This window comes from Electrophorus electricus, chromosome 23 (genome assembly GCF_013358815.1).
Source record: "Electrophorus electricus isolate fEleEle1 chromosome 23, fEleEle1.pri, whole genome shotgun sequence".
In the NCBI taxonomy this organism is placed as follows: Eukaryota; Metazoa; Chordata; class Actinopteri; order Gymnotiformes; family Gymnotidae; genus Electrophorus; species Electrophorus electricus.
The window spans coordinates 4,942,725-4,957,953 of NC_049557.1; the positions used below are offsets into that span (position 1 = coordinate 4,942,725).

General features: G+C 45.2%; 1 protein-coding gene across 5 annotated transcripts in view; it reads right to left on the reverse strand.

The window, feature by feature from the left end:
• Positions 1-5,353: 5,353 nt before the first annotated feature.
• elavl4 (ELAV like neuron-specific RNA binding protein 4) overlaps positions 5,354-15,229 on the reverse strand; it is a 66,563-nt gene continuing 56,687 nt past the window's right edge. For 4 of the 5 annotated variants that reach the window (XM_027001394.2, XM_027001393.2, XM_027001397.2 and 1 more), the window contains exons 6-8: positions 11,451-11,676; positions 9,203-9,241; positions 5,354-6,204 (exon numbers count right to left, since the gene is read on the reverse strand). In XM_027001394.2, the coding sequence (XP_026857195.2) occupies positions 5,877-6,204; positions 9,203-9,241; positions 11,451-11,676 (593 nt within the window). In that variant the 3' untranslated portion in view covers positions 5,354-5,876. The remainder of the gene's footprint in view (positions 6,205-9,202; positions 9,242-11,450; positions 11,677-15,229) is intronic. The other variant, XM_027001396.2, reaches the window with a different exon arrangement.

Consider the following 15,229-nt stretch of genomic DNA (forward strand, 5'->3'; position numbering starts at 1 on the left):
TTCTCACAAGTCAGTCTACCAAAGAGTGGTTGAGGCAGGAGGAATTTTGTGTTTTGCAACGGTTGAGTCAGAGTCCAGACCTTAATCCTGCAGAAATGTTGTGGCAGGACCTGACATGGTGAGTTTATGCCAGGAAGCCTACCAACATCCCAGCTAAGCTGAACCAGTTCTGTAGGGACACATAGGCCTAAATTCCTCCACCCCAGCAACAGCCAGAAACACTTGGTCGAAGTCACTGCCCCTGTAGGGGGCAGTTATTTAAAGAAAAGGTTCACATTTTATTTTGACAAAAACATTTATTGTTGGATCATTTTGTTCAACACATTAATGAAAATATGATATTTAGTGGGTTATTTGCTTTGTTGGGTTCTTGTTTTCTGTTTTTATATGAATATGTAATCACACATTAGATCACATTTATTTGAAAATTCAGAAAATTATATTTACCACAGGATGTGTCTAGATCTTCTCATTTACAGTTCCACTTTTTTTTTAACTGACATTACTTTTGTCTTCTTCCTTGCTGTGTATTTTCAGATACTCCAGAAACAGGAGCGTGCACTTTACAGATGGAGCTAAACTCTGCCTGGTGGCTCTATTCTAGGTGCAGAGCTAGGCATCAGTTATCAACAACACTATTTACAAGGTACAGGGCTCAAAAAGGGTCACTTCAGTGAACCAAATGTCCATGAACACACCAGTATCCAGTCCTTCCCCACACACCTGATGACTGTCATACTAAGTAACAGAGAGCAATTTGTTTCCCAAAACGATTCTCTAAATCTTTTGCTTGCAAATATACACGTAGCCTTAAAACATCAAAAATCCATCCATTTGAAAATGCTAAATCGTCCCCAGATGAGTTGCCCAAATCCTCTGTCTTTATACGCATTTAGAAACAGATAAAAAGAACAGCATTGCACGTGTAGCAGGTGTAGCTGCTTAAGGAATTGGCAAAGTCTTGCAAAATGGAACAGAGTATCAAGAAAACCACCTTGGTAAAAAATGATCACATATGTGCACCACCTTAAGGTGCATAACAGCATCCAACTCATATGATCTGCTTATGAGATTTTAATATTTGCTTGCTGGTGCTATCGACACTCTGGCACCATGATGGTCTGGGGAAGAATGCTGAAATTTAAAGCTGTGTGTTACAAGCCTTTAAGTCTTGTCTCCCATTTTAGCTGCACAGCTGGTTGGAGTGTTAAAAGGAGGGTTGTGGAGGGGAGGGTGGAGTGACTTATGTTGTCACATCTCTGCCTGCACGAGCCTCTCACCCCATTAAGTCTCTAATGGTGTGGAGAGGCATGGACAGGCTGGACTTTACCAGACCACTGAGTCCACCCAGTGTCTCCTCATCCGCCACTCCCTCCCAACTCCCTGCACACATCGCCTCCTCGGCAAACGATGTTGGCCGTCGTTAAGAGTTATTACGCGTCTTCATGTTTATGTTAATTAAAGTCTGTGTTGTGGTATAATACATTACTGGTCTGATTCATTATATATTGTTGTTACACTACTTTGTAATAGTGTTAACGGTGGCAACAAATGCATCTTCAGGGGGCTGTACATCTTCGGTGAAATCTGAGCGACTTTGGTGTTTGAAATGTGAAATTTCGAATAATTCTTCGGCAGAGATGCAGGGGGCACTATATCCACACTGTTGTGTCTCCATGCTCAAAAGGACTGCCGTGCCTGACTGACTGAAGTTGAAGCACTAATGTGAAAATACAGTAGACATTTCAGTGCCACCCCTGGTTCTGACGCACACAGACAGTAATGACCTTGGCATTTATACTCATTTTGATAAGTCATCAAGTTCATATCAAAAGAGGTAGCTCAAGTGACATTTAGTTACTTTGAGCTTGCAAAGTATTCATCTCTGAATTCCTAAAAGGTCTGGCTCTTTAAGCAGGTCCAGTATAATTCACTGAAAATGTAGTATTCAGTTGGGTACTGTGAAATGTGAAATTGTTCTGATCAAAAATGTAAAACATTTGGTTTTAAACACCACATGAGACCACACAGCTTTCAACACCTCATTTTATTGTCCCAACATTCAAAAGTACAAATAATTCAAACACAACAGTATATGAAAAAGAAAAAAAAACATTTACAGCAAGATTTTTTTCATATTTTGTTTCCAGTTTCAGAAATGACCTAAACTAGCAAGGATAACATGAAGTCATTCATCGCAGTAATTTGATTAATAATAAGAATAAGGATAATAAGAATAATAATAATCATAATAACAATAATCAATAATTGATAGTTAAGTAATAACATAAGTAGGAGAGACCAGCTTGGTCCAGTGAACATTTTTTCATCTTTTTTGTCTTTAAAGATTTATAGGTTCTCAGATAGGAAACAAACACGTCTTCAGGAGAAAATGATAAATGACAAGAGCCTCGTTCCTCATTTGGCCTTCCCTCCGACACTACTGGCTGCTGGTTTCCTATTGGCAGGCTGCCACTATAAGGCGCTACAGGGGGAGAAAGGGAGCCATAGCGACCAGGGCGCTACCACGGAGACATGGCCCCATGTTCCGAACGCCCTCACCCCCCACCCCCCACACACACACACGCGCACACACACACACACACACACACACACACACACACTCGTACGCAAGCACGCGCTCTGCAAAAAGCTCTTGCTCACAGTCGTACACGAAACCCGCGGAGGGCGATGTCATGAGCAAAGAGGAGGAAGCGATGCAGGACATTTGTTCGTACATCAGAACAACATTCTACTGGGGTCGTTGCATAATTCAAACGCCCGCCCAGGGGTGGGGTTTGAGGAGGGCTGAGCTACCGCCCAGCGGAGGGGGCGGAGCAGAGGATGGACTAATGGTGGAAGTGTAGCTGAAGAGGTGGACGAGTGAGAGTGTGCATGAATGCATCTAAGTAGTTAAAAATTCTCCAACATTCACAGCAGTCCTGTCTCAACATGAGCTGATTCCCTACTCTCAAAGAGCCATTCACTAAATTTACCTCTCAAAATAGACTATATCTTAGAAAATATATAATGGGTGTCATCTATCAAATATCATCTTCTATAGCTATTTTACTTCAACCAGTACAATCAGCGTCAAAGCTTTTTGGAGTTATGATGTCATATGCAAATGGCAGAATTAGTTTAAATCAAGGTAAAATGACACATTGAGTTCTTCATAGGTCCAATGCAATGAATAATTCTAAAACAATGGACATACAGTATAATAATCAAATCGAGGCAGCTGGACCTAAAGTGTGGGATGCGTAAAGACCCACGAGAAACTGTGTTTCACACCCACATTTTTGCATAAAGTTGGATCACAAAGCAACGGTAGTGTGTGGAGGGAGGGCGGAGAGCGGCTTTTAAAACTACACAAACTTATCACAGGTTATATTGAACCAGAACAACTGTTATAACATTCTATTAAGACTAAACTTTATTGAAAAAGATTTAAAGATTTCTGTTTAACAAGACAAGAAAAAAGCAATAGCAAATGTAACTATCGACTAAGTTATGCATAGCGAGTAACTGTTTCTAGTAATAAGGGAAGAGCCTCACCAACCCTCTTGACATTTTTTTAGTTTTTGACTTTTAAACTTTTTTATATTGTAATTTTGATATATTGGTACAAAGCACAAACGTACTAAAATGTCTCAGTGCACAGGACTAATGGAAGAGCTTCTCCCCTAGTCGTTTGTTCCCGTGAGCTCAGAAACACCCCCCTCCCTGTACCAGGATCACACAAAAACACAGACAACAGAACAACAAACAAACAAACAAATAAATAAATAAATAATCCAGATAAATAAATAATTTAATCAATGAAACAGTCAATCAATCAATAAATAAATACATATTTTCAAGAAGCTTTTTGTTCGGTTTCTTTTGCCGCGGCGTTAAAAAAAACAAACAACAACTACAACAACAAAAAAACAAAACAACAACACAAAAACCCCCAAACAAACAAAAAAACCCAAATTAAATCAAATTTTTCTTTTTTTCTTCTTCACAAGCGACATGACAACATAGTAAACAGGATTCCTCACGAGTTTTCTAAGTAACTGAACCATCACTTCATAAAGTTTTCATATGAAAAAAGACAAGCTTGAACAAAAAACAGTGACAACTCAGATAGATATAGATATTGTAAAACAAATGTAGACTATATATCATCTATTTGTACACAACAAAGAAAGACACATTTGTAATAGATCCTCCAGAAACAAATACTAGACTAACAAAACTAGCTAATTATCATTGAATTTTGACAAACGCTGTACACTCAGCAAGTAACCTATATGTCAGCAAGCCAAAGAAAACTCGTTAAGTGATTCTTACAAGGTCCGGATTTACTCATCTGGCATCTCCCAGCACAGACCAGACCATTCTGGACCAGATGGGGGCCGACAACAAACTGAATTAAACGAAAACAGCAGCTCAGTTTAATGCCAACATCGAAGTTTCTTTTTTTTTTTTTTTTTCCTCTAAATAACACACATAACAACAAACTTGGATATTCAAGATATGTGAACCATGTAATATAGCACCTACTGTTGATCTCTAAAGGAAGTACGTCTCAAATGCAATACCACGAAATCAGAGCGAAAGGAATCAGAAGAACGTGTGGTTTCTAAATGGAGAAGTATGGGCATGTATTACTGATATCCCAAAGACCGACGATGGAAAGAAAACGAGTGGAGGATGTGTGGCCTTACTCTGGGCTCTTGACTGCGAGGATGCGTTAGGCCTGGGAAGACCCCTCTCCTACTGGGAATCACTGTTGAACAATTACGTGCTATGAAAAATTACCTGCCTGAATTTGCATCCCTTTGATAAAACCATCCGTCTACAAAACCATTGCCGATGTGGTTCTCCCCGAAAAACAAACAACCTTGTATCCTAAAAAGTACCACGGCAGAACAAACAAGACAAGGAGGCACCTGACCCCTCCCCCAACCCCTAATTAGCCAGTCAAAATATTTTTCTCTTTTTTTCAAATCCAGATTCTTGTAAAAATTCTTCAATAATTATTATTTTAATTATTATTTACAAAAATAGATCTTCTTTCTCTTTATTTTTTCATTTTTTTTTCTAAACGCATTTTCAAGCAAAGAGATTTTCTCTTTGGCAACAGTGTGTGTGTGTGTGTGTGTGTGTGTGTGTTTTTGTTTGTCAACAGGAGTGCTAACCCATCCCTTCCCTCTCCCTGTCTCCTGGTTCCTCGTGAGGAAAGACATGTGTTCTGTTTGCAGTACAAAACAAAACAATGTTAGAAATGTATTCTGCATCAGAGAAAAGGGATGGTGTGTCGTCATCCCTGTCAATTTACTTGGGGGGGGGGGGGGGGGGGGGGGTTTAATAATATACACCAAAACAAATGAATGAATGATCATCGATTTCTTTATCGTTTCTTTTTTTTTAAAAAGAGCTCCCTCCCATTCTCTTCCCAGGGAGGCGTTATACTAACGACAGTGGATCCGGATCAGAAAGAGAACAAAAAAGAAAAACCTGAATCAAGACCGAGAGTTCAATCGTAAGAAGGACTTTCTCTTCTTTTAAATAAGGGCGGTCTGGTTTTGCTACTGTTTACAGAGAAAAGGAAACCAATAAACAACCACAAGAACTCAAAGGATATACAACAGAATGCCTGTACCAAGTACAGGTCTTCCAAATCATTAATAATTTCTGTTTTCAATTTTGTAATACTTAGGCAACATTGGCTTATAGGTCCAAAGTTATATTATAAGCCATATCCAGTTCTCTTTAGTTGGTTTGTTGGTAGATTTGTTCCTGTTTGGAGTAGGCTAGCTGTGTGGGCTGAGGTGGGTGTTAGTAGTGGTGTTTTTTACGGGGCTACACGAGAGAGGGGAGGGAGTTCAGGACTTGTGGGTCTTGTTGGTCTTGAAGGAGACCTGCAGCACGCGGTCACCCAGCCGGTACCCGTTCAGACTGGCGATTGCCATGGCTGCCTCATCGTAGTTCGTCATGGTGACGAAGCCAAACCCCTTGCACTTGTTGGTGTTGAAGTCGCGGATCACCTTGACGTTGTTGACGGCGCCGAACGGCCCAAAGAGCTGCCAGAGGACGCTCTCGTCCGAGTCCGGGGACAGGTTGTAGACGAAGATGCACCATCCCGTGCCAGTGTGCCCAGGAATGTTCATCCCTACCAGACTGGTCATGCTGTCTATAGTGATGGGAGAAAACCTGAGAGAGCGAGAGAGAGAGACAGACCAACAGACAGAGAGGTTGGGGGTGTGGAGAAAGAAGGGGAGAGAGAGAGAGATAGAGAGAGAGAGAGAGAGAGAGAGAGAGAGAGAGAGAGAGAGAGAGCCATTTTTTAGAGAACTAGCATTTGCAGTGTAGAAGCAAGCAGCACTGAAAAAAAACAAACAAACAAACAAAAAAAACGAGTTAGTGACCCCAGACCTTCGCAATGGTGTAATGCCCATGCCTGTAGAACATGGACGGCACGTTACAACCCCACATTAGCTCTGCGGCCTGCACCGGCTCGCCTCCACCGCAACCCAGTCGCGCATGCCGCCTCCGGTGGGCACTGCCCTCGCACGTCTCCGCCCCCTGCCCATGCTAGCGCCTTTTGAATTGCCCTTGATTCGCGTTTCTGTTCAATATGTGCCGAGCAGTGAAAGGAGGCGCCCGGTGGCTTTTTGTGTGGGACCTGAAAAGGCAGTGCACTAGACTGCGGGTGGGCTGTGCGAGAACGCCACTCAGCCCGGCACCAAGCCGCTTGGCTCCTTTTCTTCACTGTCTTCCTGAGTGGATCTATTGGAGAAGCTAAATTGCAGGAACTCGTCACATTAATGCCTCCCGAATTCATAGGAGAGTTCGAATGCAACTGAGTAAATCTGCTCATTCCTCTCCCCTTTTCTGCTCCTTTTCTTCCTCTTGATGCAGAGATTTGAATGCTCAGTTGACTTCAGTTAATTGCCTTTCCGCTTAAAGGAAATTTCCACTTTAAATAAAAGGTAAATTGGATAAAAGGTTCATTGTGTATGCCTCCTTTCCAGGAATGACTGTAGGCATTATTGGTGGTGCTTTAATTGAGATTTCCGCCTTGCTGAAGACGCGGTGGCTATACCGAAGCTGTTGTCACGTGTATGTGTGTGTGTGTGTGTGTGTGTGTGGGAGATGGGCGCGGCGCTTTCTAGCCTCCTGCCGTGGGCAAACACGCATTCCACCCACAGCCTCGCGCGACTCCCAGCGCCGCGCGCCTGTGATCGATAACGTGGCGCGCGCGGCCGCACCCACCGGACCCCCGCTGCTCGTTCTGCCAAGAATTCCTCAGCCGCTTCATCTGTGCCTTCGCTGCTGCGTCCTGGCACACACACGCCGCGCGTCCGAAACCCCCCACCCCTTTTGTTTCGCGTAGGCCGTGGCTCATTATGCAAACGAGGAGTATAATAGTACATTGGCTCGCTCTGTGCTCGCAACCATCTCATAACTTCAATTACAGCGTGTTTCGGTGTAAATAACGAATCCGGCACCATTACTCATCTCGAAAAATAAGTATGTGTGTGTGGTGTGGTGTGGAGTGGAGGGGAGGGGAGGGGGGGGGAGGGGGGGGGTAAATTTGGATGCCAGGCATCTGTGAGAGCGCGAGGGCTGGGTCAGCTCACCGCCGCTCCTACCGCACGCACTACCGTCGCTCCCGCCAAAGCAGGGGAATGCTCGGACAAGGAGTTGCGTAGCAACAAGCGGCTGACCTGCCGTGCCGTGCCGTTCACCTTCGCCCCGCCGCTGCTCACGTCCACGGGACTGCGGGTTTCCCGCCGTTAATTACCTCACCCACTCCCAGCCCTCGAGCTCTGGGAAATGCGCCCCTAAACGCCGCCCCCCCCCCCCCCGTGCGGTGGCCCATCCGCTCCCGTAGCACGCGGGCCCTGCTGCTACCCTCACTGATAACCGCGCGCGGTACACAATCAGCACGCTTCGTCTCTCCGTCGCTGCTCACTGTGCTCTCGGCCTTGTTTGCATGTCTCGCTGCGCTGGCTGGCTTCCTCACGCTCACCTCCTGGCTTTAGTAATTATTTATTTTTTCTTCTTTTCCCTTTCCCTCCCCAAACGTCATGTCTGGATACAGCGAAACAAATTAGCTGCAGGTAGAGGGATCGGCGAGTCTGACGCCTGCAACAGTTTCAGTCTGTTGTCTCGATCTTCCAGAGGCAGCCGGTTGTGCTGGTTTTATAAAGTGAGAGAACTGTGAGGAACCCTGGTCTTTCAGCAGGGACAGTCAGCATGGAAAAGGACATCGCGCCGCATCACCACCGGTGCGTCGCCTGTCCGTTTTCCCGTCAAAGACATGCTGAAATGTGCGGCCAGACGCCATAAGCTCCGCCACACATTTGAAACCATCTTGCTACTTGTCCACAAGGGCACAAAAGCAGCAATTAGCGCACGAGCAAAACCCAGGTGATCTGAGGTTGTGCTACCTGCAGCGAAACATGACGCTTCCTGCAGGGATCCAGGAAAACTCTCCCCCTCCGCCTCACTCTCCCCGTCAGCCAAAAATAGGCCAGAACATTAAAGGTACAGGCTGGAATACTGTGTTAAAGTCGGATCATTTAATGAGAATCCATGACCAGTGCTGGTCCCTACAGCGCTTCTGCTGATGCTACAGTGGCTTTTCGGCTGCCACCCAGCCAGGGTTTGTCAAATTGCTATGAAAATGAAAGGGGTCAGCAGCCAGGCTGTGATTGCAGTAACACCTATTAGTGATCTGGAGGATTTACACCTGTATGCATAATCACACCGGGGTGTCTAAAGGCTTCTAGGAGCTTGAAACGGGGGAATTTTCAACTTTGCCTGTACGAAAAGATCCTGAGCTGGGCGGAGTCTGGGTTTGAGCCCCTGAATCCTACAGCAGCCCCACATCAATACAAGAGCAAAACACAGAAAATACCAAACCAGATACAAAACTCAAAATTCTAGTCGTGTCAGAATTAGACAATGCATACTCTACACCAGAAATCATGAAAGAGAATCTTTTTTTGGAAAGACTAAGAGTGGTTGGTGATTTGAAATCAAGTAGAATCAAGTAATAAACAATCAAACTTAAGGGACAGTAAAAAACCTTGAACTTAATTAAATGTAAGTGACTTTTCAGAAAATGAGAGGGTAAAAAAATAGGAACGGGAGAAATCATTTTGTCAACATGGACATCTGGCATTCGGTGAAGTTTAATTACCTCTTAACGCCATAGGCCATATTAAGCAAATTGTCCAGCCTGTGAAGAGAAGGAGGGTTCTGGGGTTAATGCCAGGCAGATGGTCTACTCAGTCAATGGAACTAATGCTACACAGCTCTGCCTCACTGGAGTGAAGGAAGACGCCTATCCAGCGTCGGGCCGTTACACTGTTAAGCCCCACCAGACACCTTGCAGAGTCAATTGCTAAGCTAGCAGTGCATGAGGCTAGCAACGGTGCTACCGCTAACCTGGAGGTGCCATCCACTGCCTGCCGGGAGCTTGACCGCCTCTGAGCTGTCGCTAGTGTGGCCTAGAGCTAAGTGAAGGAGCATTGAGTCGTAAGAGTGTAGCAGTGTCTGACTTCAGACTCGGTCTTTGCTTGCTATATTGGTGACATAATGGATATTACCTGCCTTAAATGTTTTGCTTTAATGTATCATTAAATTGCTTGGTCTTTTTAGATCTAAACGATTTTTTGAAGAGGTTGTCTTAATGCTATCAAAGGCTAATGAAAACGGGCTTTTATGAATCGGAGAGCAGGTGAGCTCTGAAATTAATGTCTGAATTTTATAAGACACTTTTGGTGGTCGGTAGTTCGGTGATGAAATTCAATCTCACACTGCAACTGAATGATGAGTGCATCTTTTTTTATCCTGAGTTCTGTCATTGTAATGGTTTTGTGTTTGTGACAGATGGTTGCAGACTGATTTTAGGGACTGGGGGCACAGGGACTTTATCAATATCAAACAATTAGCTATCAAAGAATGAATTCATGCCATGCGGAAGATCGTGTACAGATGATATGCTGGCGGTATGAATGAAACTGTCTCCAGGGTTTTGCACCTTTCAGCGCAAAAGAAAAGTTTAATAATTTGATATGACACTTGAATGAAGTTTGAGGCAGAATGTAATAGAACATTAAATAGAGGTATCCTCTCTCTCTCCGCCGTTCTTTCTCTCTCTTTCTCTGTCTCTCTCTCTCTCTCCTCAGTCTCTTCATTAGCCTCGGTGACCTGCTGGGCCGGTGCATTAGTCTCTCATCCTCATCAGTCACTCTCGTTTTGGGTTCCTGCCTGTTTGGCCACTCTGCGGCCTCCATCCCTCACATAGCCTGCCCCGTCTCACGTGCTATTAAGCTGCCTCAGGATGGCCGACAAGGCTAATTAACGGTTTCCCATAATTCATACCAAACTTTTCCTGACATATCTAACATGCACACACACACACGCACACACACGCACACACACACACACACACACACACACACACACACACACACACACACACACACACACACACACACACAAAAGAAGGCTTCACAACAAAACGAAAACACATTCAATGCTCAGTCATTAAGGCAACAATTAGCCAATTAGCCAGGCAGGTTGTGCCATGGGTAAATTAATCTATTGCAGTGGGGTCTAATAAGGTGCAAGAGTGTTCTTCTGTGTACGAGACATCTGAAGGCTTCTCTGCGTCTGAGCCAGGTCCAGCTGGGCCTATGGCTTTAAACACTGTCCCCAAACAAGCCTATCACAATGCCACCTTTGTGTGGCCATGTAATTCATGCAAATGCGAGACATCCTTTTCACATCTATTCAGTTCTAAGTGTGCTGTATGAGGGATTAATTACTGATTACTGTCATTAGCAATGCAGTGCAGCTGTAAGCGCCATGCGCAACTTGTTTGTGTTAATGCGCAATCCTGTGTGCTTGGATGTCACAACTCAAAAGAATATGAATGCAGAAGAAAAAAAAACCATGTAAATGGAATTTGACCAAACGGGTGAGAGTTCAACATTACTACTGATTCCCACTGGCTTTGTACCATTCCGAACGCCTTACTGTGTACTGATGTTAGCTTGCTTGGGCTGATGATGGGTACTGGTGAAATGGAGGCGAGATGAAGGAGCACAGTGTAAGGGAAACAGAATCACCATGGCGACATTGTGAACGACAGAACCCCACTGTCTCTTATAAACAGTCCTTCACTCTTTTTTTTCATGTCCTTTTCTTTTCCGAATGGTGGGGGTGGGGGGGACGACTAGGCTTAAGGGTTAGCTAGCATATCTCGCTCCTTAGGCAGCATAGGTAGGTGACTATACACTTGATTCCAAGCTTTTTTGCCTTTCTAATATTTGGGGGAAGCATCAGTTTGAAATTCAGGTGCACGAATCGTGGCTTGAATCAGAATGCGGCTGGCGTGTGGCAAAGATCACCGGTGTGGCAGCCAGGCTGGCTGTCTTTACCTGAACCTCTGGGCTTGGTGGTGCAGGGGGCCGGGGTAGCGGCGATTGGGCGACTGATAAAGCTGCGAGAGCAGCGCCTGGCTGGTCTTCTGGCTGGGGTTGTTGGCGAACTTCACCGTGATGGGCTCGGCGGCGCCGGAGGGCTTCTGTCCGTTCAGGCCCTTGATGGCCTCCTCGGCTTCTATCCTCTTATCAAAGCGAATGAATCCCACGCCACGCGAGCCACCTGGGAGCACCAGGCATGGCACAAAGGAGAGAGGGAGAGAGAGAGAGAGAGAGAGAGAGAGAGAGAGAGAGAGAGAGAGAGAGAGACATTTATTTACAGGAATGTATTTCACACAAAGTAGCACATGTACCGGTGTCCATCCTTTTATGAAGCCCTCATAGCGACCCTTTCCCTCTTACTTAGACACACACACACACACACACACACACACACACACACACACACACACACACACACATAGGCACACACCCTTCCACCCACACACATATTTATTGGATCCATTTCCTTAATGTAGAGACAGAGAAATCCATACATTTGACTTGATGTTGGAAATGGCGGATGACGGTGAGGTGCAGTCCATGTGCCATGGCTGCTAGTGCTGCTGTCACATTATGCAAATGGAAAGCGAGGAAGCAGGGAGATTTCATTGGCCGCCTGCATTCCGGCGTTGTCAGGCAGACATGTAATTTGTTTTCCTTTCTTCATGAGAGAATGGAGATATTGTATAGGGGTTCTGCTGCCTGCTGGTGTGGAAATGGAGTGTGTGTGTGGGTGTGTGTGTCTGTGTGTGTGTGTGTAGGGGACAGTGATTGTTCCCAGTACTGTGTGAGTGTATCGTGTCCTGTTCCGTCTCATGCTGTGAGGCTTGCATAAGCTGACAGCCGCACGCTACCGCGTGGCACACTACGCGCTGGTGACATTTCTGTGGTTTCCTAGGCAATGTTTTTGACCGCCACCTGAAAGTAACATTTAAAAGAGCCTGGCTGGCTGGGAGGCCTTTTGTCGGGCTGTTTTTAATGAGACGGTTCCTACAGCTCCAGGGAGGTGAGCAGGGAGACGACTCGTCTGGAGGACCATTTGCATAATACACTCTGTGTGTATGTGTGGGGCAGGTATTTCACAGTTTGTGGGGACCAAGTGTCCTCAGGATGATAGAAAATCTTGACAATTTTGATACCGTGAGAACGTCAGGTAGCTTTTGTTTGAAAATCTATAAGATCCAGAAGATCTAAAATCTTTTGGTTACTGAGGTTAAGGGTTAAGGGTTAAGGATTAGATGTAAGCTTTACATTATTTAGCTACAGTCATACACAATGGCAGTATCCCATAATGGCGGTAATAAAAGGCCATGTGTGTATACGCTTTAGTGTTTGAGAAAGAGTAACAGTGTATGTATGTGTCTAGGCTTTACACACTTACACACAATTTTTATACTGTCACTTCAACCTGCATGGTTGTGCCTCAGTCTTATTGACAGGGTCTGTTTTGGGGCTCTGCGGTGCTTTACTGTTACTGCTGTCTTGCTATTCAAATCAGATGCTTTTGATATATGCAGTTCTTGGAGCAAACATTTGTGCACAGTCTCTTCAGTGCAACAAGCTTTCATTCAGCCTGCCTCTGCATTTCACACACACACACACACACACACACAGACGCGCACACTCCATCTCTCTATTGCTCGTTTTTCCACTGTGCCAGCATCACCCCTGACAGCTTTTCCCAGCCTTCCCACAACCTGTTCGCTTTAATTAGTCTGACAGAAGGAAAGGCAGAAATAAAGCGAGAACATGCATTATTCTGCACAGTTTAGGATGCACGCTTAGGCGCTCTCCTCTCTGCAGAGTGAAACCTAGGTCATCGCAGAATGCTTAGAAAGTAGAACAGAGAGAAGATGGCCTAACACTTCTCGCTCTCTCTCTTTCTCTCTCTCTGTCTAACTTGTCCCCTCTCTCCCCCTCTCTGAGAAGTTTGACATACTACAGATCCAGGACATACCACAGTTCCAGGACCACAAAAATATGGAAACTGTAACATGAAGGCCAGCAAAGGTCACTGTCTAAGTGAAATATATATTTTTTTAAGTTTAACTGAAAAAAACATCTCTGCCCTGCTTTATTTCTGTGAGTGCGCTGGCGCGTTTATGTTACCTGTGTGTGCAAGTGTCTCTGCACGAGTGAGGCAGACGACCAGTCCAGGCAGAGGTCAAAGGTCAAGGCCACTCATCACACGTGAGCAGGCGAGAGCTCCCGGGCCTGCCGGACAGGGAAGCTCAGGCCATTGCCTCCGGCACCAGAACGGGTTCTATTCCTCATGTTTTCTGCTCTTTTCTGCTCTGTATCACACTGGATCCAGGACTTTTTGGACTACCGTCTGGGAATGTGCCACTGTAAGAGGCGGGCGGGCCTGTCTATTTTTCAATCGGACAGACCAGCGAGTGTAGTGCTCAACCTACTGTAATGGAATCGTGATGAGACCCAGTTTTGCTCTGCTGGGAATAGCACTGACCACCATCATTATGGCAGCCAACCGTCTGCCAGCCTGCGTAACATGGCTAAAATCAGACCCTGAAAGAAAAGTCCTGTTACTCCATAGTTTTCAGAACGAACACCTTAATATTGCCTGTGCTTTTTCTCATCCACTTGTTTCCCCAACATTACCATAATGGGCTCGAGACCGTGCTTTATTTTTTAGTTTAGTGTGTGCAAACAAAGCCAGCGGCTGGGCTCGAACCGGAGACGCGGGCGCAACTGGAGACGCCGGCATTTATCAGCTGCCCAGCAGAGTTGGGGTCCCAATGTGGTGGTTGGCGGCACTATTCTCATTGTAATCACTCCATGCCTTACGTAACTTCCTACCTGTGCTTATCTGAGCGCAGCACATGCGTCGCGTGAGAATAGCTGGTTTAATAATAACTCAGACACACAGAGAGCCAACACGCCGCGACAGCACCAAGAAATGGCTGTGGCCAACCTGACAAAGTGCTTTCCACTGCACGCCCACTGCTGCGTGGTGGGGGGGGGGGAGAGAGAGAAAGAGAGAGAGAGAGAGAGAGAGAGAGAGAGAGAGAGAGAGAGAGAGAAAAATGAAAATGAAAAATCCTCTGGGAACAGAGAGATCTGAAGCCTCGGCAGTTAATGAAAGCTTTCTCTCCTTTCTGAACTTCAGCACGTCGCTACCGTCTCGCATTTACGCACTTTTAAGTGTCTCTGCCAAGCGTATGGAACATTTATTAAGCAAGTGTGCTGAATCCACTGTGAAGGGGGAAAAAGCGCACACTCTGTGCTTTTTCATGAGCTTAATCAGGATGAGGAGTGGAAAACGACCTTGTTTTATGGAACTTTAGCCGCTGCTGCTACAGATGGTATTTGAAAAAGCCTCGGTAAGGAGCACTTTGAAGCAGAGAGCTGCATTATTATCATTATTATGTTTCCACTATGTATAAGAAGAAATCTATCTGTTTACCCTTTATGTAATGCAAGCCCAGTCTAGCAAAGCAGTATCCATAGGTTGTGTCCAATTTATCATCAGATTTCATGTTTTAATATTTATGTTTCTACACACATAATTACATAGCTTGGATGTTTTGTATTAAATCTCCACTCGTAAGACAGCAGCATGACAAAAGGTATGATCATATAGTGCAGATCATTATAAAAACTCGGGAAAAGAGAAGGCCGGAGTGTTTTAGAAGAGAGGCGCCAGCAGCCATGGGGAGACTGATTTCCCATTAGGAGCAGCTGCTGGTAAGAGCTGGCGCTCTGGATCAATTGTA